This window comes from Stegastes partitus, unplaced genomic scaffold (assembly GCF_000690725.1).
Source record: "Stegastes partitus isolate 25-593 unplaced genomic scaffold, Stegastes_partitus-1.0.2 Scaffold1754, whole genome shotgun sequence".
NCBI lineage: Eukaryota > Metazoa > Chordata > Actinopteri > Pomacentridae > Stegastes > Stegastes partitus.
In genome coordinates, this window is record NW_007579485.1 from 70,958 (window position 1) to 95,506 (window position 24,549).

The 24,549-nt window shown below is 39.9% G+C and overlaps 2 protein-coding genes across 3 annotated transcripts in view; both read left to right on the plus strand.

The window, feature by feature from the left end:
- The first annotated feature begins 2,323 nt into the window (after positions 1 to 2,323).
- On the plus strand, positions 2,324 to 22,066 carry plekho2 (pleckstrin homology domain containing, family O member 2). Of its 2 annotated transcripts, XM_008302072.1 has the most exons (8): positions 2,324 to 2,814; positions 13,210 to 13,359; positions 13,647 to 13,769; positions 17,977 to 18,081; positions 18,198 to 18,296; positions 18,731 to 19,039; positions 19,147 to 20,133; positions 20,254 to 22,066. In XM_008302072.1, the coding sequence occupies exons 1-8, from the start codon at positions 2,806 to 2,808 to the stop codon at positions 20,518 to 20,520; spliced, it is 2,049 nt and encodes a 682-aa protein (XP_008300294.1). In that variant the 5' UTR covers positions 2,324 to 2,805; the 3' UTR covers positions 20,521 to 22,066. The 2 variants fall into 2 exon arrangements, with proteins under 2 accessions (XP_008300294.1, XP_008300293.1); XM_008302071.1 differs by having other exon boundaries at positions 19,147 to 22,066.
- A 1,684-nt stretch (positions 22,067 to 23,750) lies between these two features.
- ankdd1a (ankyrin repeat and death domain containing 1A) overlaps positions 23,751 to 24,549 on the plus strand; it is a 21,670-nt gene continuing 20,871 nt past the window's right edge. The window contains exon 1 of the mRNA XM_008302077.1: positions 23,751 to 23,914. Coding sequence (XP_008300299.1) covers positions 23,881 to 23,914 — 34 coding nt within the window. The 5' untranslated portion in view covers positions 23,751 to 23,880. The remainder of the gene's footprint in view (positions 23,915 to 24,549) is intronic.

Genomic DNA, 24,549 nt, shown 5'->3' on the forward strand with positions numbered 1-24,549 from the left:
TCCAGACCGTCCGGGTAGATTCATGACGAATTTAAAAGTTCCTCCCTGAGAAGAGCGCTGAAAAGACTTTTACACCTGTCTCTCCTCGCATGTTTCATTAGCACTTACAGTAACTATTACAAATCAAGGTAATCTAATGCTTGTAATTTTTTGATAACATTAATGCAGGTCCACATGAGTGGTTTGCTTGAACCAAATCTTCCCAGCATAGATTAGAATGTAATGCAGATCGGTCTATGCAATTGCAAACATTTTACAATAATGCAGTCAAGTTGGAGAAGTTTAGATGACCCTGACGCATCATTATTAAGAAAGGAGAAGAAAAAGGGCACACATTTTTTTTCTTTCTTTCTTTCTAGTCACACATTAACATCAACTCATTTTCAAAGGCTCCCAAAACTGTTGCCTTATTGGAAGCAAATAATAACAGGAGCTCCATTGTAAAAGGTCTGGACAGCTGACTGATAGAGGAGTTCATGGTTGCTGAGTGTCACCACAAGGATTTAAGAGACAGAAATTTATCAGCTCTGAAAGTGTCATCAGAAAAAGACTCCAAACAACAGTTGTTAATCTGCCTTACTGCTTTATAGTCCTAACCAGTGCACTGAGGCCTAATGAGTTTGGGACTGAGACTTTAGTAGAAGGGTCTCAACACATCCACACCCATCCACACTCTGACAAAACTTCTAACATGGCTACAGACTTGTTTTATTACTTCCCTTATCCATTAATTTAAAAAAAAAAATTGACAAGACAGTTCATTCTTCAAAATATCTATTCTACTTTTTCTTTTTTATATGTAAAGCACTACAGCTTATAATAATTGTGAGGCAAAAACTGGAGTGAACGTTTATTCTTTACAAAGCTAGCATGTAGGATTTTAATTATTGTCATGGTGCCTGAATAAGGATATATATATTATTATTATTTATGGGTTAATAAAGAAGACCTTGTAATGGCCTAATAAAATGCTCACTACTCAGTTTTAAGCCCATTTTCATTTGTGTGTGTGTGTGTGTGTGTGTTAGTGTACATGTGCACCACAGTGTCTCTTTGTTGGAGGGGTTGTGTTGCTCAACCTTTCTCTTTAAAATACCCCAAATGTTTAGATTTAAATCAGGTGACAGATCATACTTTTCACTTTTTTCTTCTTTAGAGACTCTAGTGTGGTTAAGCTGTGTTTTTTTTGGATGGTTATCATGCTAAGCTTCTGCAGACTTGGATTCATTTTGTCAGGGAATTTTTAGGTAGATCCACAGACATCCATGGTGCCACTGATAAACGTCATCTTTCCAACACTTTTCACACTCATGCAGACACATCATCACAATCCCACCTCCATGCTTTACTGTCAGGACCACATATTCACTGTGGTAGTCCTGACCAGGTTCACAACAAACATTCTGGACCCCACCTGAGCCAAGCAAATTTATCTTGGTCTCATCTGACCAAAGAATGTGCTTCAAACATTTGTGTTATTTAGAAAAGCTTAATTTTGTAGTTTAATGATGAAAGTTTTTTTTTTTTGTTTGTTTGTTTTTTGTTGTCTATGGAGGTTGATGTTACACAATGTCCTTCACACTGTCTGAGCCATCACCCTGATTTCCACTTACAATTACCGTACCCACCTGGAGGCAGTTGCCCATCTGTTTTTCAGAGCTAGATTATATGAGTAGTACACTGTCTGTTGCACTACTTTAGAAGAAAGGCCCCTGTAGCTCTGATTAGTGGCACTCTGCCCCATTCTATACGTCCTGATTACTGCTGCAACTGAATTTCACTGATTTTTAGTTGGTGACCATACTTCCTGTATCTTTTTTCCATCTTTGTGAAATCTCACAATCAGATGGCAATTCTTTTCCATGCAGAGCCATAATGCAGATTTGCAGAGAGGCACAGTTTATAGGTTACAAACTGAATAAGTTTTATAATCATGTTCATGCAGTTAGGCTGACTGGAATTCACAGGCCTACTCAATTTTAGTTTTTTCTTTCTTTTTTTTTTTTGTTAATTGTTCATTCGAGGAAATACTCAACTGTTTACTGTTGAGATGTGAGTCAGTTTTAATCATGTGACATTTTGTAACATTGCATGCTTATGTCGGTTGTATACTTAAAAACTCCTTCCAGACAGTGGTTCCATCACTTTCACTGTCCAGGAAAAGACGAGTCTATGAACAGCCCCACGTTCCAGGAAGTGCAGGAACAAGAGAGGCCAAAGCACTGCAGTGTATCAGTCAGAACTGTATCAATGATCCAGGCTAAAGAGAGCAAAACAGGGCTGACAGGGTCACGTCAAGCGTTGTCCTGCCCTGCTCCTCGCCCTGCTGGTGTTTGCTGGCAGTGTCCTGCAGGCGCTGATGAGAGGCTGTGAGTGTGTGAGGATGCTGCGGCCGCAGCTCGCTGTTTTCTGTGTCTGCTGCAGAGCCGACCATCCCGCTGACTAACGCGGCGCTGAGCGGCCAAACGAGCCTCCAAACACGGTGTTGAAGCTGAGAGCGGTCCGTGGAGCCTCGGCCGGTGCTCCCACACAGACAGGCTGCTGCTCTCGTTGCTCCTCCTCGACAGACTGTTTAATTCAAGAGTGCAAAGGGACTTCAACCGGAAACCAAACTTTTTTCTTCGAACTTTTTTTCTGAGGCAGAGGAGGAAAAAGAGACGACCCTTGGTGTCATAAACTACGCAGTTCCTTGTTTTATTCATGTACTTGTGCTGCTAGAACGAAAGCGTTTCTGGCGAGAAGAAGGGCGACGTCGAGTGATTTTGGGCGAGTCGACAGCCACATAACGGATCCTGGTCCTTTATCATGGAAGATGTGAGTAGACACTTCAGCCTCTGTGTGTGTGCTGCTCGGCTTTTGGTGACACTTACACATATTTTGGAGATGGACGGCCGTAGTTTGGACAGATTTGAATGAACGCAGTGTGTGATGTTAGAAACCTCGAGAGTAAAATACTCTGCGAGGGCGCGACCGAGTTCTTCGAGCAGCGTTCGGGCCCATAGAAGAGGAGGCAGAGCGGACTCGACACGGTGTTTATGTGGTACATGTGATAGTGATGACAGAAACAAGTTAGTTGATGGTTATCTAGCAATGCCAGCTTGTGTGCTGCAGTCAGCTGCAGTCCACATTCTTTGGTACAGAGCACCTGCCCACCTGTCAATCTGTTGCATCAACTTGTCAGATTCCACAACAAAGTCAAGAGAAGAGCTGCGAACTCCATTAAAAACGTCCATTTTAGCGTAATGGAGCGGCGAATGCAAACACAAGAGTTAGAACACACTCTTGGACCATGTCTAAGTCACAAGAGTCCTTTGGTTAAGAGGGTATTATTACAACCCACATTTCGCACTTACGTGAGCTGCATTTCAACACTAGGTGTTGGCTTACACACGCTGTGTAACGGTTCGCTTTGGCAGGAGACCTGGAGGGAAGCGAGAGAGGGGCACACTTCCACACAAGAGGGGGAATTACATCTAATGCCTGTTATTTTATTAAGACATCATTTTTGCGCTTGTCTAATCCGCACTGATACGCAATCCGAAAAAGTTTTAATAAAGTTCCTCATAACATTTAATATTTGGACAATGCTCATCTGAATTGTGATTTGGGGTATTTTTTTAACGGGGCTTGTCGCTGTATTCAAAAGCATTAAAAACCTCAAACTGGCACTAAACACAATGTACAGTGTGTAACCAATGACCTGCATGTCTTAATGACAGTTTGGTATTTTGAGGAAGCCACTCTACTAGAAAAGGGAAGTTAATCAGAAACATGTTGTGTTAAATGTTGTTTGCAGGGAGCTTGCTCTGTGCACTTTCATGCATGCAGCACCCGCCCTTTAAGTGCAACGCTGATCAAAATCACTCTGTTAGTTGCTTTCTGTCCCTTCAAAACCATATAACTAAATACAGCTTTTCTTTTTCATCTGCAAAATCTACCTCCTTTCCTACAATCACTAATCGTCCACTATTAACAAGTGTATTGCCAACTCAGGGACACAGAGGGGGACTTATAACTGAGACTTAACAAAAGTTAAATATTGAAACTGTTCCCTAGGTCAAAGTCAGGATAAAAGTAGTGCTTCAGTTCCAAATATACCTCTACCAGGTTCTAATTCTTTGTCAAGGTTCAGACATTCTTTTTCAACAGGAGCAGAAGGGTTATGAGATCACTTTTTGGGTGGTTGGGGCTGACTGATCACTCTTCATAATTTTTTTGTTAATTAGTAGTTCTTTAGTATTTGCTGGATGGCAGTGTAAGGATTTTAATTTGAGTAAATGTTGGCAGACTGTGGTGTTACTTGCTGCATTTGCTTTTGGTTCCTCACCTGTCAGCTCTCAGATCAGATTACCTCACAGCAACATTTCACTGTGAACATCATTAAATACTTGTAGCATCAACTGCTGTAGGCCATTTAAAACACAAACGAAAGAAACATTTCAAAACAAACACTGCATTCTGTACAATGAGGAACAGCACTGTGATAGAGTGATATCGCAATTGGACAAATTGAAATATTTGCTTTAAACTTTAAGGAGGGCATATGTGGACATTTTTCGATGTGAGAAAATGATTTCCAGTTTGGCTGAAGATTCCCAGAGTGCTCTCTGTTAGATGAAGGATGATGGACTGAAAGTGGCTGAAAAGTAACCAGACGCAAGGCACTGAAAACTCAGGTTATTCAGCTGTGTATTCTGTTGTGTGGGCTTGTTGAACACAACCTGCACGAGTGTTATTCACGTTATTAATAATAATAATAATAATAATAGTAATTTATCAGATTTATATATGGCTTTTCTAGACACTCAAAGACGCTTTACACCGCCGACCTTCCGATCACCGACTGACTCGCTCTACCACCTGAGCCACAGCTGCCCACAAACTGCTCTCAGTAGTGACACCACTGTGACACAAACATGTCCAAAAGTCTGTCCTCTGAATAATAGAAACAGTGTTCGCAGTAGCTGCAATGTGTGCACTGCCTGCTATATACTTAAATAGTTTCAAGATAGTCGTAGTGCTTTGCATGTAGAGTAAAGTGTAAAGCTGAACTGAAACTAATACTTGATCATGTTTATGGCTACCGAGTGTGTCAAGGTAAACCATACTAGTTGGCTGGCTCTGTTGTGGCACCTGTTCCTCTTTTATCGGTTTCTGTATTTTTATTTTGTCATTTCCCTCCTCGTTCAATGCTTCCCTCTGTCTTATCTTCTTTATCATCAGCCCCAAACTCACTGTAGTTCCTCCATGATGATCATTTGTCTCAGCTCTGTGAGTCATCCTTTTATCTCCATTCCAGTGACCCAGAGTGCATGGTGTGACGTGTCTGCCTGACCCGCTCAGCAAAGAGGAAACAGACTGCCACATTATGTGTCAGACAGAAAACAATTAACACTCACTCATGGTTGCCCTACTATCAAGCCCTCTGCTGCACAATGGATGCGTGTGTGTCCATCGTCTTACTGGGCCACCGCTGACAGTTTCTGGGAAAGTTCCTTCATGAAAAAGAAAGAGTCCTTACCATGAATGCCTGTGTGTGTCGTGGATATGTTTTCACACATCGACAACAAGTGCTTGAACAGTAGAAAGATGAGCTTAATGAGCTTCAGCAAGATGTTTTAAATGTTTCTGCTTGCTGCACAAGGGGTTAATGGAAGGTTAAGTAGAAATGTTAAGTCAAGTAAAGCTTTTGTTTCCTTATCTTTATATACAGCATTAAGTGGAGCAAGCCTGTTTATGGAACTATACGTCTTGAGGTGCATTTCAGTGAGAGGCACTGTATCACTGAGCCTAAATGTGCAGCCCTAACAAAGAGTGGGAGCTAAAAATGATGCTGCTTAGAAAAATATAAAAATATACAAACAAGGCTGCAACTGATATTTTGTTTTAATCTTTTAATCTGTCAATACCCTTAATAAGATAAAGAGTCAAACTGTCAAAATATAGTTAGTTGTTAGCTAGGTTGCCTTTTGACAGCCTGTTTAAGTAAAAATAAAAATATAATCAAATATAATGCAGTTACCCAGAGCCCACAGTTGGACCTTCACAATGCTCATTTTGTAAACCAACAGTCAAAACTTATAAATTATTTATAACAAATGAAAATGACTAAAATATTTAAAAGAGAAAGCAAAGACTTGTGTAAAATCGCAAACATTTTTGTAGGAAAAAAAACTCCAGTAATTATCACAGTGTTGATATGTTGCCAACTAATTGATCTATCCTGTTAGGAGTTTACATCTATAACAATGTCAATATTTTGTAGGCATTTCATACATGTTGTCTGTAAAAATCTTAATTTTGTAAAACATCTAGTAACTAAAGCTAAAGCTGATAAATGCAGTGCAGCAGATGTAGATAAAACCATAAGCCAGAAAATTGTATTTAAGTACTTTACCTGAATAAATGTACTTCCGCTACTTCCTGGTTTATGTGAGGAAAACAAAAAACAACTGCTTTGTTGTCAAAAAAAGTGCCACATATGGGCATTAGTAAGGATGAGAAGCCCCACCCTAAGAATGTGTTTTTTTAAGGTTGTTATTTAATAATTTTTCCTGCATTGAGTAGTCACAGTAGAGACAAACAGAGAACGTTTGGAGAGAGAGCAAGGGAATGACATGCAGTTAGGGCATACATGCTGCTGAGGGTATTTGTGCCTATGTGGTGTGCAGCCTGACCACTCAGCCCCGGCGTCCCCTATTTGGTGTTTTTTAATAGATTAAGATAATAGATTAAGTGACTAGCGGTTGCAGCTCTAAACACAATCTGTATAAATCATTTCACTTTCAGACTCAAAATCATTTCAGGATGAAATCAGCAACCATTATCCCATATTTGGCTCCTGACTGCAAGGACAAAGTGTTTGAGTTTGCACTTCTGAGCAGCTGTTTCTACATCGTAACAATCTCATGGGTATTGTAGTATTTAGAGCTGTCTGCCATGCCCTGCTACCTGGCGGAAAGCATAATACAGTGATTGGGAGCCTTTGTTGTGTCAATGTTGATCCATTTGATTATTCTAATATTTTGTAATGCCACTGGGTGTACTGTTACACTTGTCAGAACAAAGTCTGCACCTGTTTGAGGGAGAGCTCAAAGAAAAGCAGCCTCAGGAGTTTTGTTGTGGGAACTAATATGGCACTTTTACTTTGAAGAACACACTTCAACGTTGAAATAGAGTTAAACTAATACTACCATATTGAGAAATTTGGGTTATGGAGGGAGCTACAGCAGCAAACAGTGTTAGCACTGCATGACTATGACTGGACGTGACTAGTCAGCTTATTAGTCTGGTCAGTGTGTTGAACTGCTGTTTTTAAATATCTGTAAAGACAATCAGTCCACCTATCTCCATGCTTTCGTGACAGAAGTGTTTTGGATGTTGTTTGGGTTTTGTGGCTCTTTTTGTACACTCAACTGTCCTGGTTGTGACTTTTCTAAATAATTCCGGCATAAAGTCAGACGTGAGTCATTGTCATGATGGCAAGTTGCTTTATAGGCGTTCTTTTGGTGAGCAGTGCTTATTTTGCAGTGTGTTTGCAAAAGTGCTTCTGAAAACATGCTACACATGCAATGGAAGATGGAGCTAAAATGATTCACCAGTTAATTGATAAGCTGACCCACAGACAATTAGTTACACTAATTACAAACTATTGTCAGGATCCAGTTTCTCTGATTTGAGAATTTCCTCCTCCCCTCTTTTCTTGTCATTGTAAAGTGAATATGTTTGTGGCGTTGAATGATGTCTTGGACAAAACTAGACATCTGAGGTGGAAGTGACTCAGGCGGTAGAGTGGGTTGTCCACTAATCAAAAAGTTGGCGTGGGTTGGAGTGTGGGTGTGAATGTGTGAATGAGAAACACATTGCAAAGTTTTTTGCAGAACCTAGCTAAGGCTAAAATACATCACAATCAGCACTGGAGATTTGTGATGGGTATCTAACATTAGGAAGAACAGGACTAATACGTGCACACTTTGCTCAGTGGTTCTCAGTGCTGATCGGTTAAACTGGGATAGGAAAACAAAAACATTTGTCATTTTTTCTGTCCTCTCACCGTCCTTGTTGAGCAGTCTTCTCCTCTCTAACATAGGGATCAACAATGTAAAATTCATCACATAGGCAGACATAGCAAACCTCCATTGTTCTATTTCCTACATTCAATTTAATTCAATTCAATTCAGTTCAATTCAATTTTATTTGTATAGCGCAGTTTACAACACATGTCATCACAGACCTAACATAGTAAGGTATAGACCTTACATGATCATGGAACTGGAGTTATACACAATAACTAATATTTGTTGTTGTTTTGGTGCACTCTGTGTTAACATTGATGTCGAAGCTGTCAGATTCTACATCGCGATGGAAACAGAAAGCCTAACAGGGATGTTTGCTGTAAAAGTTCACCCTACCTCCTGTCTACCCAGAGTTACTGCAGTGGAAAGCTGCCGTATAATTTTGTTATACTGATAAGATGCAGTTCTTGTGCAGTGAATGTGTTTATTTGTCATGATTTACATTTGTCACGTTATGAAGATAATGTAGACTTGTGTATAGTGATAGACCATGCAATGAGATGTCATTATCATAGGAAGAATGTGGGTGTCAATTTGCTTAAATGTTCTCAGATGGCCGCGACAGCATTATAAAAATAGATTTCCTCCCCGTTTGACTAATCTAGTTGTTAAAAAAAACACCAACGCTACCTACTTGCCAGCTACCATCAAATGAAGTTACTTTCTTTTGGCCATAACATGTAGACCTTGTACAGAGTTCAGATGAGTCCAAGAAAAGCCATTTATTCAACATTTATGTTGTTGTTCTGAAAAATTAAGAATAAAATGTGGATGACATCTAATTTGCGTCAGTGGCTTTAGTCTTCTGTTACCACCTGTGGTCTGAGGTTTCATATCTAGAACAGAGGCCTGTTTGGCAGGTTTCAGGTTTGCAGCAAGGTTTAAAAATACAAACAAACAAACAAAAAAAACACAACTTGATTTCCTGAATAAAAATGCAAAATCCTGATACAACAGTAGATTTACATAGGAATCACCATGTAACAGTGAGGAATGAATAATCCTGTATCTGTTTCTGATAGCAGGGTCTGGACAGTTTCATTAAGCCTGCAGTTCTGTGTCGAACCTGCATCCTTTATTGCAGCACATTTGGCTGTGGCAGTACTGTCAGAAATGGCACAGAAGTGAAAGTTTTCCTCATAGTGGAGTTGTGCATATTTGAGTTTGATCATTCAAAGTTATTAATCCAGAATAAGAAATTTATAGACTGTTCTTGTGTTGCTTTTGCCAGGCAGAAATGGTAGATGTCGCTAATTGGCTCGTACCTTGCTTCATATAAAACTAATAACAGGTTAATAATACCAACTAAACAACACATACGCTCAGCTCCACTGTCTTCTCCCAGCTCGACTTGTATGGGGTCAGTGGGGGTTATGTGTGAGCTTGTTGTGAGTTCAAGCTGGGCAGGTCAGTGGGAGAATCAATGAATGCCAGATGCGCCCTGACCTAAAACTTTATCAGAAACACATGTCTGCTGAGGTGTGCCTCTTCCACAAAAGCCTGCACTTTATTTTCTTCTGCTCTTTTAAGACGTAGTTTGCATGAGATGCCTCGGCTCAGCATGTTGTATTTTTAAAACTGCATTACTATCTGTCGTCTGTATGTTTTTTAGTCGCTGCTGTTGTTGATGGCAGTTGATCTGTTTAAGCGTTCACCACAACACCACAGAGACGAGCGCTAATAGAGACATCTGTGAACAGTTTTGGGCAAAAGGTTTGATACGACTTGTGCTTCAGTGTAGAACAGACTTTCTGCCCCATAACCTATCATCTGATATCACAGTGCAGAGCTGTAGTAGTCAGCTGAGGCTTGAGTAATGGAAACTGCTGCTATGTTGCAAGGGTTTGGTCAGTGCTGAACTGTACTGAAGTGTTTCACCTAGCACCATTTTCCATGTTCACTTGTGTGAGAAGCATACCGAGGCTTTTCTGGACTGCACAGGGAGGCAGCTTTTTCTTTCTCTGGAGAACTTATCTTAGATCATTCTATTTTAAAGAAGTAACTTTTCGTCAGTGTCTTTCTCGCTGTCTTTCTGGCATGTCTTTCTTCCCTGCTCTGCGTTCTGTCTTTGCAGCTGCACTGCTGTTTACGAAGCTGAGAGATACATGCAGTTACAGTGAAAGTAGAAAAATGTTTCAATGACCTCCCACCTAATCTCTAAACAGAGGAAGCCTTAGTCTCCATGAAAAACAACTATCAGGGTTTACAAAGTGCTAACTCCGCAAGTCTATTTCTAAAATGTATAAACTGTGCCTTCTAATATGTTACCCAAAGTATCCCAGTAAATGGCTAAATCCACACCTTCTGTTTGTCACATTTGGAACACAGTGTGTGTGTGATGGACATTATGTGTGCACCCATAAAAGTGTATATATTAGCCAGCCATGCTTTGGGCTATTTGAACCTACTGGCAAGAATGAACAGCAGTGGGCTGTGTTGGAGAGTGATTTGAAAAGCTAATGGTTGTTTCTGATGTATAACTGACTAAAAAAATATAATTAATGATTATAATTCAAGCTGGTTACAGCAATCCTGCCATATATTTTTCAAAAGGTTAACCAAAGGTCCACTACAAGTTTGTCACAAATCTTATTTACAACTTTGCCAAAGGTTAACTCCAAGTGTCTGCCAGAAACCTGGAAAAGCATGAATAATACCATTATTGTCCAGCATGCTATTAATGGCAATATTAAACTGACATGTTGGTCACTAATTATCAACTTGGTATCATTAATTTGTTACTAGAAGTTAAGCACCACTGCCAAACTGTTGTGGTAAACCATCCATGTACATGTTAGCCAGTACAGTTAATTATGGACCTGGATGACAAAACAAATACAGACAATAAACATTTCACCAACAGTAATAAAAAACATATTTGATAGAATGCTCCATAGTTTCACTTAAAGCACTAGATTCAAACCGTAAAAGCACAATAACAAAAACGCCAATTTCAGTTGCATGATCAAACTCCAAGTGTTCTCCTGCCCTGGCTCATAACTGCCTGTCATACCTCCGCGTTATAATTGAGCGCCTTTGCCCTTAGTTAGTCTCCCCATGGCTTCTGCTCATTCTTTTTGCAAGACAGGCTTCCCGTGGCTCCACTAAGCAATTCCCACCTAGCAATCTGTTCCGAGGACTTTATAGTTGGATTTAGGTGCAGAGTTCCCAGAGCTTCAACCTCAAAGGCCATCTTTTAGGCATATTTTGGTCAAAGTATGTTTTTAAGTGTTTCTATGGTGGAAGAAACTAACAGAATTTTCAGTAGTATTGCATTACTGGATTTGCATGTTAATGTTCTGCTAACGTTTTAGCTGGTTGAGATGGAGAAGGTCATTTATGATTGAGTAGTTTATCTATAGCAGGACATCTTTGTCATGATGACCAGGTCATATTTTTTGTTTTTATCATCTTAATCTTCAGTTACTAATCAAACTGTCAGACAAATGTTCTTTGAAATGTGGTAGAGGACAAGTCTAAAGCAGTAGAAAATAAAAGTACTGTGGTATAGGCCTGAACAGTTAATTGAAGTACTATAGACAGAAGTGTTGAAATCCGAAATTTTCGTATCACAATGTCTGCCAAAATATTTGCAAACCGATTATTTATTTATTTATTTCTTGCATATCATACAGCCTTATTCAAATAAAGTATGAGTTCATCAAAATTGTCCTAAACGCAGTATTTGAGTAATTGTATTTGGTTGCTTTCCACCACTGTTATACAATGAACTTATGGAAACAGTGTTAAACAGGTAATGCAGAAAAGTAGTTTGAGACTCTTTAAAAAAATAAAAAGAAAAATTTCTGTGAAACTGACATCTGTTGTAACTGCAGTGATCTTTTTAATGGTGTTTTTCTTGTTTCTAACACACAATGTTTTCCTTGCAGTACCATTTTCACTATGATTATACAATGTTTCAGTTCCTTTTTTCAGTTCACTGATTAATTCCTAACAACAAGGCTTTTGCTTAAGTCACCTGTCATGCTTTAGTTTTTAACCCTGATAGTGACATAATGTTTCTTACTGCCCATCTGTAAAGGAAGAGTGATGGAACAAAAGATGCACTAGGCATCTAATTTGCAGAGAAAACCAAAGATGTGATAGTCTGAAGTGAAAGGAGATCTGTCAGAGGCCAAGTTTGCTGAACGTGAAATGACTGATCAGAAAATGAGAGCTGCTGCTGTTCAGTCTCTAACACCAAGCTATTTTTGCAATACCACCACAGTGTGAGCAGAACCGGGGTTTTTCCTCCATTGCTGCTTAACTTGGAACTGAGCTTGCAAATGCGAGTCTGCTTAGACTGTTCTTAGCCTCAAATACAACAAGAAAACACATCTTACAGGTTAGAACTGGCGTTGTTGTGAGAAAAATTTTGAAAATTTTATTAGATTAGATTAGATTAGAATAGATTAGATTAGATTAGATAATACTTTATTGATCCCTTTGATAGGGTACCTCAGAGAAATTGTTGAGAGATAGAGAGCAACTTCTGCTTGAAATTTAGGAAATGATTCCTCACACTTCCCTAGACCTATGTAGACTGCATGATTTGATTTTAAACATGAAAACATTCAACAGATAATTTTATCACACAGACACTCACTCGCTCACTTGCAATGTAATTTATGCCCGAGGGCAAACAATGACATTAGTCATTTCTGTCAGTGCAAAGTGGAGCAGCAATTGTTTTGTATGTTAGCTCCATAAACAAAGAGAGAGCCTCCCAGAATATAGTATATAGGGATCCAACAGCTTTTTAAAAAATTAATTAAGCCAGGAACACACACCAATGTGAAGCTAAAGTGGGTCATTTCTTCTAAGAAGCAGCATTTTTATTCAGTTTGCAAATTCATACTTCTGCACCTTGACCTCTTATCTGAAGTTTGTAGGTGCCTAAGAGACACCATCCTTTTACCTGTTGATTTTAAGCTATATATGCTAAAAGCTACCGATTTTACAATATACTGGTAGTTAATTACCAAATTAATATCTCTGTCATTTTTCGGTACAGGCATTCTGCATGATTCTAATTTTTGACAGTGACACACTGAAGGTGAAATTAACTATCCTCGCTCTGCTGGTAGACTGGGTTGTGTTTCGAGTGTAACTTCCTTCCTCTGTGTCATTGCAGGGTGTGAAAAAGGACCCAGCCCAAAACAAAGAGCCAAAGTTCCTGGGTAAGGCTGGCTGGCTAAAGAAGGCCCCAGGCAGACTGTTGGCAAGCTATAAAGACCGATACATCCATGTGGAGAAGACAGAACTTGTGGTGTATGACAATGAGGTACACTATCATTTCTGACACAGGTTATGTGGTTATGTCATTCTACTGTGCTTTCAAGTAACCAGTGCAGACTCTTCTGATATGGACGCCAGAGTCACAGAATTGCTTCAGAATAAACATCTGTACTACACTGTGGCTACAAAGACAGCACACTGCTTGTTAGTAGGTTGTTGGTTTTGCTGTCCTGCAGGATTTTGTTGATATGATAACCTGCTAAAATGATGTCAGCTTTATGCTTTAATTAAGAGGCCATTTGAATTGAATTTTACCTGTACTTTGCGTTGCAGGACCTGCAGAACTGCTTGGAGAGGCTTGATCTGGAAAACTACGATACATGTCATGAATTAAAGAGCCCCTTCAAGAAAAAACACAGACTGATACTGTTGCGATCACAGAAGTCTGGAAATAAGGTGGGCTGAGAGATGCTCTGGGTGAGAGTAGAACCTGCAGTCTATCGCAGTGCCACACAGAAAGACAAACACGCACACTCACATTGACTCCTACAGACAATTTAGAAACCTCAGCATGTTTTTGGACTGTGGGAGGAAGCTGGAGAACCCAGTGAGAACCCGCACTGCACAGGCAAAACTTGCAAACTCCACGCAGAAAGATCCCAGGCCCAGGTCGGGATGTAAAACAGGGATCTTCTAGCTGTGAAGCAGCGATGCTAAGCCACCAAGCCACTGTGCAGCCCTGACTGCTAACATGCAAATGTAAATTTAGCAGAACAGTTACAAGGTAACATACTTAGAAAAATAAATTAAAATAAACAGGTGAATGGGGTGTGAGAGGTGGAGCTAACAAGTTGAGAGGCATTTTTTGATCCTGTCTGACATTACTAATCACTGAGCAGCAGTTTACCTAAAGCATGCAGCTGTGTTTTCGAAACCCTAAATCAGTCAGATGGATTACTGTCAAAATACTAGATTTTGGGGCAAAAAATAAAGACAAGTGGATTATATTTACTGGAGTGTCCTGGGAAAGCATTAGAAAGTTTAACCATCAGCTGAGGTAGCCAGAGGGGATGAGGGCCTTGAACAAGCCAAATACAGAGCATGAATGTTTTTGTCCAAGTTTGGTAAATTGTCATCATCACATGGAATTTGCAACTAACTATACCAACAAAATGACTGTGTATCATGTAAAAGGAGAATAATCAGTCTGTCTCAGACTATTACTCTTGTTTTCAGCTGATTCTTTTTTCATTGTAAACCTCTGACAGACAGTGTCAAACTAGCAGGTGAATACAGTTAGAAGCTCCACTAACTCCATATTTTGTAGAGACCATTCTTCTTTAGAATCAGTTTCCAGTTTGAATATGCATTGCTGAATTACACCAATACCAGTTTTACAGTATTTGAGCAGAGTTGTAGGTGAGATGGTGTGCTCAAGCTGTGTGGGGAGGGAAGGGGTTGTACATAGGGACTTCATAGATCTACACAATCTAGAGGAAACAACAGTGTAAACTTACATGTAGAAATGTTAAGTTAGGAAAATGGAAAAGCTTCTTAATATGTCAGTTTGGTACAACAAGATTTTAGGAGTTTAATCACCTTTGTCTGTCTGTCTCTGTGTTGCCCTGTAATGGACTGGTGACCTGTCCAGGGTGTACCTTGCCTTTGCCCCAAGTGTATCAATAACTAGCCATAATACCCCTGGTCAGAACTGCAGTGGCTGTCTTCCTAAAATGATGTCACAGACAGTGCACTAGTTGCACAGTTAAGCTCTGAAAAATGAGGCAAGCAGGTGCTTCAGATTTGGCACAGAGGCTACCGGTCAAAATCAAAACAGACTAAGATAAATTTGTTTAGCTCAGATGGCACATTTAGCATGAAGCTAACCAGAACTACGTCAGTGTGTGCATAGTTCTGACAGTGAAGCAGGGGTATGATGATGTGGGACTGCATGACTGCAAAAGTAGTCGGAGAGACGACACTTATAGATGGCACCATACATGTCTGTGATTACTCCAAAATAATGGCTGACAAAATTACCCCTAGTATGCAGAAGTCTTGGAAAAAGATGAATATCTAAGAGTTTAAGTGAAAACTATGATCTGACCGGGTATGTTGCCTGACATGAATCCAAAGGGACACCTTTAGGTTATTTTAAAGAGAAAGATAGGGCAATACAACACCTCCAGCAAAGATCAGTGGAAAAAAATATCTCTTATGAATGACAGAACATCTCTCCAGAAATGTTTGGACACTGGTATCATCCATCCAGGATTAAGTCTGTTATTAAAAGTAAAGGTGGACATATTAAGTATTTTAAAAAAAAGATTAGAATCTCAATAATGAAAGGTGTCCTGACTTTTGTTGTATTTAGGTCCTACTGTGGTGTGGTGCCTCTGTTTTTCATATAGTAAATCTGAACAGTCAGTTACTAATTTCCCATGAGAGCATACACCCTACCATTCAACTTAGAAGTAATGCAATTACTTATACATTCTGACATTTAGGTGATATTACACACAAGTGTATTCACCTCTGTAGTGTACTGGATATCACCTGTTGGCACACATATGAAGGTGATTTGTTTCCACGGCCTTTTTCATTTTCTGAATTAAGGGAAGTACAAACAGGGAAATGCTGTTACAATGACTATTTGTGACTTGAAATGCCATCATTTACCGTTGTCAGTCCTTTATTTGTTGAACTGTGAGATCCTGAATCTGTTGGTAGTTTGTGCTCTGTTGTTTTTGTTCAGTGTTAATGAAGTGAGGAGGATCTGACCAGGATAGGAAGAACTACTTGGCTGCCTATTGCTTTCTCCAGGGCAACCCTGTTCAGCTCTGGCTCTGTGTGGCTGAATGCTGCCGAAAACACTTTCTCAAAGTAGCACAGCAGCAGCAGTGTGCCCAAAAACGAACCTTCCATTGCTGCGGTGCCGCAGATACTCAGGCAATACAGTGTTAACGGTTCCTATGCAAACATACAGAACATTTTTTGTAATATGGAGGAAAAACAAGTTCTCACAATTCTTCAAATGAAAAAATCAACAGTGCAGAGCTGTCAGTAGCAGCAAAGGACTTGTCACTTCATTGTCCAAAATAATCAGGCATGACTCCAGTTCAGTTTCCTTCTTGTTTTTTTTTCTGCCATATACCAACATAGGCACAACACACTCTCAAAAACTAGCTGACTGTTTCACTTGGTTTTATCACTGACCAAGTGACAAATGACAGAAGTTGACTTTGACCTATATGCTGTTACAACACACATCACATTTGTAAACTTGTAGTGCACACAAGAGAGATGGGACAACATTAAACAAGTAAGTACAACTACTATATATCTAGTGAAGACATAACTTAAAATAAACATACATTTTTAAGCATGTTGAAATGTTCTTTAGATAAACAACTCAGACTGTCTGATTTGTCCCCTCAGGAAAAGCTCAGGTGTTATAGGTCTTAACATTCTATTCAAGTATCCCAGCAAGTCATGACAGTGTGACAGTGAGTCAGCATGACAAATCTGGAGCCTGAAACTGATACGGCGAGATGGAATTCAGCCATCATGAGTTTTATTAATCATACCTGTTGAACTATCAACATATTCTCTGCAAACTTGGGCTATTGCAAACACTTTTTTTACTGGCTTGAAATGAAAACTGTTTCCGAGTACATACATCAGGAGTGTGTTCCCCATTCGCTGCTGCAATGACAGTAAAACACAGAGGAACATATCCACTTCCCTTAACTGTGAGAGTGTTAACGTGTGGCTTGGTTGATCCAATCACAAATGTACACCTCTGAGTCCAGGCTTTAATCATAGACTGCATATAACAGGAAGTGAGCCATAGGTTTCTTGAACAGTGGTTTTGAAGCTCACTGTGGTGGCTCTGGCCATCACCATCTTGGCAGTACTGGACTCCTAACACCTAATAAAATCAAAAATGAGCAAAGAAGGGGATTAGACTTGGAGCTGAGGGGAGCCATGCAAACAATCTCTGTGTTGTGACAGAACCTACGTGTCACTCAAAGTGGCCATGTCCCTAATTATGCATAATTTTAAGCCTCAGTAAACCTGACACCGGTGAGATATATAAGAATTTACCTCTGTACAGTAACAGTTGTTGACTGAGTTGCCACCTACGTCATCTGCTCTCCTGTCTGTGGGTATTGTTTGGGGGCTACACGCCAAATTACCAAAGGTTGCAGCTCAGAAATCTCCAGAAAATGGCAAAGTAAAAAGAACATAGAAAAGTACAGGCAGAGATCTCTGCAGATACATACAGTGCCACACATTTCTAGCGGGACACAAGTATTGATTGAGAGGGTTTTATGTGTTTTTGTGTTCCTTATGTTTTTTGGGGGGAAAATGTGATATAGTATGCCTTTCACCTTTTTGAAATAAAAACTTAATATCATTTTGTATTGAATCAGAGAACAAGACGTATCACCTGTCTGTAGTCAGCAGAGGTACAGTGTGAATGCAGGATGTCTCCAGTTTAGTTGAGAATAAATTTAAAATATTTCTCATTTACATAAGAAAGCTACTTACAAGATGTAATTCTTCAGAAAGATAGAGAGCCTGTAAATGTTCCTCTAAGATGATCATAGATATTGTGTTTATTCATCAATAACATTCATCTGCATTACCTGACTGACAGGTCCATGATGTGAAGTTCCAAGCTCAGACTGCAGAGGAGAAAGAGGCTTGGATTAAAGCCCTTAGTGATGGAATCAATCGAGCAAAGAACAAAGTCTTTGATGAGGTAAACACACAGTGTGACTCACTGTCAAAAATGTCTCCTAGTTTAAGTCAGTGCATCCTTTCTTAGTTTTCAGTAACGCTGCTTTTAAAAGTTTAAATGGGTTCATGTTTTCACAGGTAACGGTTGATGAAGGCAATAATTTAGACCATGTTACACGCACAAGGCCCAAAGGGAACCGTAACCGACGGCCACCGACCAGGATACACATGAAAGAGGTTTGTGTGTTCGTGAATGTGAGAGTCCATTCATCTATAGTACCAGTCAAGAGTTTGGACACACCTTCTCATTCAATGGTTTTTAGTTTATTTTAATTATTTTCTACATTGTAGAATAATACTGATGACATCAAAACTATGAAAAAACAAAGAATTATGTAGTGATTTTCATTGACAGTTCCATAACAGTAAACTGAAAAAAATCCATCAAAGTAGGTACTTGGACCTAATTTGTGAATAGAAATTGTGTTTCTCTTAAAAAGAGCAGCATAAAGCAGCAGAGTGATGAACAACACATGACCAAGCCTGTGTGTGTTACCTCAGCCTTTATTAGCAACTGTCCCATTTGTTAGTTTGTAGCTTTTATTTGAAAATTTATGTTATAGCTTTTTTAAATGAAATGTCTTATTTGAATGCCATCTTTTGACCTCTAGGTAGCCGAAGTGTCGTCTGATGGTATCCTGCGTTTGGATCTGGATCTAGAAGATGCAGTAATGCCTAATGGGACCCATCAGGCAAATGTTGATGGGTCTCTTAAAGAGGCCGTCACAGTCTCAGAGTCTCAGTCCAACACCAGCAAAGCTGCAGAGGAACAGTTAGTGCCGAGTGCTGAGGAGGAGGTTCAGGGGAAGGTCAGTCCCCAGAAAAAGGTCATCAAACCTCCTATGCCACCTTCCAAAGAGGCTAAATCCAGTTCACCTCCTGAGAATGAGCCTGATAGCAATGATGGTCCAGAGAAAAAGGTCTGTAAAATGATATAAAATAATCATAAACATACAGTACAGAAATTTTTGTGTATATCTTCCTCTTAGGTAATATGTCCTATAAAAAATTATGTAATGTCTTTAAGGTACTAAAGCCGCCGATGCCTCCATCAAAAGAAGCCAAACCCTGTGCCTCACCTGTTGAAGAAGTTACAGAGCAGGCAAAACCTGACAAAGTGCCTGAAATGAGTCCTGATGCCAGGAAAAAGACATGCCCACCACCAACTCCTCCCAACAAACCCAGCTCCAACAGCTCCATGAGCAGTCTTGTAGAGACCTCGCAGTCCACAGCAAACTCCGACCCTCCTACACCTCCATCCAAAGAGAAGAAGCCTTCTCCGCCTGCTGTGGAGCCAATCCAACAGGCGCAAGGCACATCTGATGAGAATACAAAGAAGGAAGAAAACAGCAAGAAAGAGATAAATCTGGAAACAAATGAGGCAGAAGAGTCAATTTCTAAAGAAGGTCTAACTCATGTCAGAGATAATAAACCCGAAAGTCCTACGACAGAGGGAACCGTTTCTAAAGAAGAATCAGGTGAGACTATCAACAGTGACATAAAGAGGGCATCTGGTAATGACCCAGAAGTACCCATAGAGCAACTGAGAAAGGGTTCTAGTCCTCTTCTAACCTCCAAGAAAAAGCCTGACAAACTTGTTCAGCCTGAAACATCGCACATAGAGAACTGCTCAATCATATCTCTGCCTAATGAAGGACGGGACTCTACTGCCTCCGATAACTCAGCAGGTTCTCTTCAAGAAGAGGAAGCACTGCCAAAGTGTGAAGGCTCAGTAGTTGTCTCTCTGAATGACCCACCCAATGACAGCCTCAACCTGAGTCCGCTGCTTTGTCACTTGTCCAGGGAGAAGGAAAAGAAGGCAGAGGAGAAATCTGTAGATAGCGGTCAGCATTCGGATGATGAAAGCGAAATCTCTGGGAGTGAAGACACACTGGCAGCTTCCACAGCTGCACTCAGGGGAAGCCACGCTGGTCTGGATGTGTTGGATGCCAGTGAGGAAGACACTCACATGCCTGTTATTTCCAGGCCACCAGTGGTCGCAACAAAGCCTCAGGTTAGACCAAAGGTTTTTCCCTGTCAACGCTTAGAGCCTGCCACCTCCTTTCAACCCTCAGTTAAGGCTCGATCAGCCTCTTTTGGAGATCTACTCTCTGACTCTGTGCTCTGTATTCAGGTGAAACAGCCTAGCAGTGATGGGGCTGGAACTGCAGGGGCTCCAAATGATGATGTGCTAAAACTTGAGACTGAAGTAGCTCTTGAGATGGAGAAGACGAGCAAGCTCCTGAGCAGAGTTTCCCAGGCTCAGGGAAGAGATGATGAGGGCATACCCGAAAGTCTGCTGGCTAAAGCCATGGAGAAGCTGGAGAAGGCCGACCATGTCCTCAGGGAGGTCAAGAAACTGAAACTCGCCAGCAGCTCAAGCAACAGGAAGAGCTGGTGAATGTTAGTGATGGCAGACTTGGAACTGACTGATCGTTAAACCCATGACCTAAGCAGTGATTGGTTTGTCATAGCTCAAAAATCTTAAACAGACCTGCCAAGCTTTTGAATTGGCTATACGTTTGCATCAGGATGAAGGTTAAGGGATGATCAAGGGATGTATACAAGAGTTAAAGGTTACAAAAAGGCCCATTTATGATTGGCACATCCAGCATGTTCTATCTTACCACTGTGTGGAGGCCCATGCTGGATGCTCTTTATTGGATTTGCAAAGGTTAACGCTCCAGCAACTCCCACAAGCATCAAATGCTTCCTAAAAGCCATTTTCCTTATGTTAAAAGCCAATCATAGCATTTGAACAAAGACACCTTTTTTAATCAACTGATAATGTGATAATGTTATTATGTTAGCTAGACTTTTGTATACATTTTTTTTAATCTTCTTGAACCGGTGTCCCAATCACCGTTTTGAAAAGAGTTTTCAAGTTGTAATTTGTCACTGTTATTAGTCTACACTGCACATGTGCTGTGTGAGATTGAAGTTGTTGTATAGCCAGCTTAGTTGCAGAGTCTGGGTTTAATGAACAGTCAGTTGATGACAGAAGTGATGATTGTCGATTGTTATACAGCACATGCAACTGTTCGCTCATAATTACCTATGTGCAATCATTTCATTTTCAAGTTTCTCTGCAAGCATAAGAAATGCTTAATATTCTACTCTGTATTATTTTTGTTGTATATGCAATATCAAACATTTTAGGATTTAATAATTACTTGAAGGATAATTTGAAAACTAATTATATGATAACTGTGATAATATAATATAAGAACTAATATTATGATAACTAAAATCAGTACTTTTAATGCATTGAGAACACACAAGACTACTAACAAGTCTTAATACCAAACCAAATTCCAGTCCTACTTTGTGAACTTGAGGGCTTTTTCTCCTATTTTCACATAGCAAGTTTTTGCTGATATTTTGTGAGGGAATTTCTCGTGTACATAGGCTATTCTGAAATTTTACTGCAGCATATATGTTGTTTATCATTGATAAAGAAAGATGTATGAAAGAGCATGGTTCTACGCTGAGTAAATATTCAAGAAAGATGCACCAACATAGCTCAGGAGTTTTCTGAAATTCGTCTTTGCAGACTAATCGCATGATTAAAGCAAATCAAAGAATATTTCTATTTTAGATAGAATGTTTGCAGTTTATTTTATTAATGTTATATTTTTCATACTAGTATTATACACGGCACAGAACAAAGCACTTGTAGCAGCTCTCACTAACTCATCTTACATTTCAACTTGATTTAATTATGTTTCAATGAGGAATATGTACTTGTCAGTGATGTCCTTAGGTACAATCATGGACTCATTAATGAAAAATTTTTATCCAGTGCTTGTTAACAGTGATGGTAGTTTTTAAGACCCTTTGAAATACAACGTGCCATGTAGAGTATGTAAGAATATTTTCCAACAATAGATACAGTTTTGTACTCTTTGATAAAATTTGCCATTGTCCAAATAAACAAAGGGAAACTATTTGATTGTGTTTTGTCTTTAATTGTGTAGTTTGCTGTTAGTATCAGGGTTGTGATTATGTAAATATTTCAAACATTCTTGAAATCTGTAGCCCCTTTCATGTAATTTTAAAGACAAACAGAACAGTGACAACAATCTTGACAGTAACTTCATGTTTACAAATATTTTTTGAGCAAAAATAGCTGTGTTTTCCATTTTAACTGGACTTTGGATTGAAAGTTGTGAGACACATTCTTGCAAATGTTGGTCACTTAAAAGTAGTCTGACTCACTGAAGGCAGGTTGTGGGTATAAGCCTGCTCCTGGCTGATTATTTCAGTCGGCATTCCGACACTCTAAACTACATAACAGGAAGTTGTAATATTGGCATAACTTAGTCATACATGTTTGAGCCATAGAGTGTATATAAAAGATGGACATATCTATGCCAACCATTGGTTTGTGAACATTTGGCTGTGGCCATCTTGCTCTTCTGAAACAAGATATAACCAGTGAGCTGTAGATTCGACTGCAGTGCTCAAGGACACTATTCAAGGTGCTAAGGTAACGACCTGTCAATCACAAGGTAGTCTTGCTCTGAAACATGCCCTGCTGTATCATCTATTTTCCTCTAAATAGGACCATAATTTACAAAATAAACATGATCCTGTGTTTAAAAAATCCTAATACTAGTAACTGAAATCATAATCTCATTAAAAAAAATGTTTACTGAGGCAAGAAAGTGAAAAGTAGTTGGTTTTTTTTGTTCATTGACCTTTATACAGTTGGACATCTTTTTCAGAGTAGTCGCCCCCTGCTGGCTGTTACAAAGATTGCTGGTTTAAAGCACTTACGCATTTCATGCGTGTTTACTGTAGTGAAGGCTGATTTTTTTAGGGTAGGACTCTTGTTTTTGCAACAGTGCCACCTACTGAAATGGATGATTGCTAAAGTTAAAGGTTACTCCTTTCTGTCCTGCAATTTCATCTACTAAGAGTGGCACATTGGGCAAGTTGTGTATTTCAGGTAAAATACCAATGGAATCATATGTAATAGCCTTTGTCATAACTAGATGTTAAACAGATATTTAAAATGTTGGGGAGAGGCAACACATTTGATCACTCTGGGGCAGATAGATAAATGAACCTTTATTCACATTTAGCACACGTGCCCTGATTGTTGTGCAACTGGGCTTGAAGTGTGGTCCTCACTTCAGTAAGTTCTACTTTCCTAATTATCTACTTCAGGAGGTGTCACTGTTTAAAAAACAAGTTTACTGTCGTCCTACAACTGCAATCCAGCGAACGTAGCTTCCTCTGCTGCTGGTACACACTACTTCCTTCAGAGGCTCGTTCTTTTATGTACAGTCTTTGGCCCCGCCCTGCAAGTGACAGGATTGGTTCCTTACGTTTGGCTACAAAACACCGGAAGTCCGAATTTTGAAGCGTGTCATCAGTGCACTTCACAGTGGAAAAGCTCAGCCATGAAATTGACCGCTTGTTTCGCTCATGATGTATCTTCTGGCAAATTCAAAACACCATATGGACATGTTAACGGGGTAAAAAATAAAAAAAAACAGACTGTCACCAGTGTGGTACGAAGGTTACCGAGGAGTGCTTTTCCTCGCTCTAGGCTTTATTTTAGTTTTATTGTGAAGGTATGGACCGGAGGTGAATATTTTCACTTGTGTGATATCTACCTTGACAGATGTGTCCATCGCATCGTCCAGGCTCCTTAGATCTGCCGTAGATACACACACACATTGTACAGCAGAGTTGGAGCTACGATGAGGGGGACGAGGACCAGGATTTAGCGGCGGCTGTGAAGCAGCAGAACATGGAGGACGAGCTGGTGTCGGAGGACGATATCTGTGAGTAACCACATGTGAGTGCAGCGGCTCAGCTGGAGCTCCGTCTGTCAGCGGCGGTATGTCGGTGCTGAGCAGAGGAGCAGACACCTCCTAACAGCACGGAGCCGGTCTTCCTACCGGTTATGTGCTGGACACAACAGCTAGCTACTCACTTTGTCATATTTCACCTTTTCTCCAAACGCTGCTATTTAGCTGAACGCGTGTCTCATTAGGAAAAGAAAAGGTCTGAGGAGCGCCAAAGGGAATTAGAATCATCGATGTTAGTAAAGATTCCATATCAATGTCCATTTTTATTGTGTTTCGTATACTTTATAAACTTGCAAGTGTAAAATAAAAGCTGTGAGAATCAGAAGAGGCTTCGTACTGCCATTCCGCTCGCCCCCCTTCACACAAATGTCTTCCAGCTTTACAAGCCAGTAACAACTGTACCCAGTTTCTAAGCAGTTTCTAGTCTGACTCATCAGATGTAGTTTACAGGTGTACGTCTGCAGCTGGCTCATCATTTCAGTCTATATTCTCCCCCTCTTCCATCTATCTTTGTGTTACCGCTTTCTTCGCCCCGAGAAACAACAACAGCAGCAGCCTCTGGGCATCAAGCTTATTGCGCTGAAAAATAAACTGTCACTGAAAGTTTT

What these genes read in the sequence shown, in the direction of transcription:
- plekho2 (XM_008302071.1), top strand. An exon ending in CCAGGATACACATGAAAGAG is followed by an intron (nt 18,297 to 18,730) that starts GTTTGTGTGTTC and finishes TTTGACCTCTAG; the next exon opens with GTAGCCGAAGTGTCGTCTGA. An exon ending in ATGATGGTCCAGAGAAAAAG is followed by an intron (nt 19,040 to 19,146) that starts GTCTGTAAAATG and finishes AATGTCTTTAAG; the next exon opens with GTACTAAAGCCGCCGATGCC.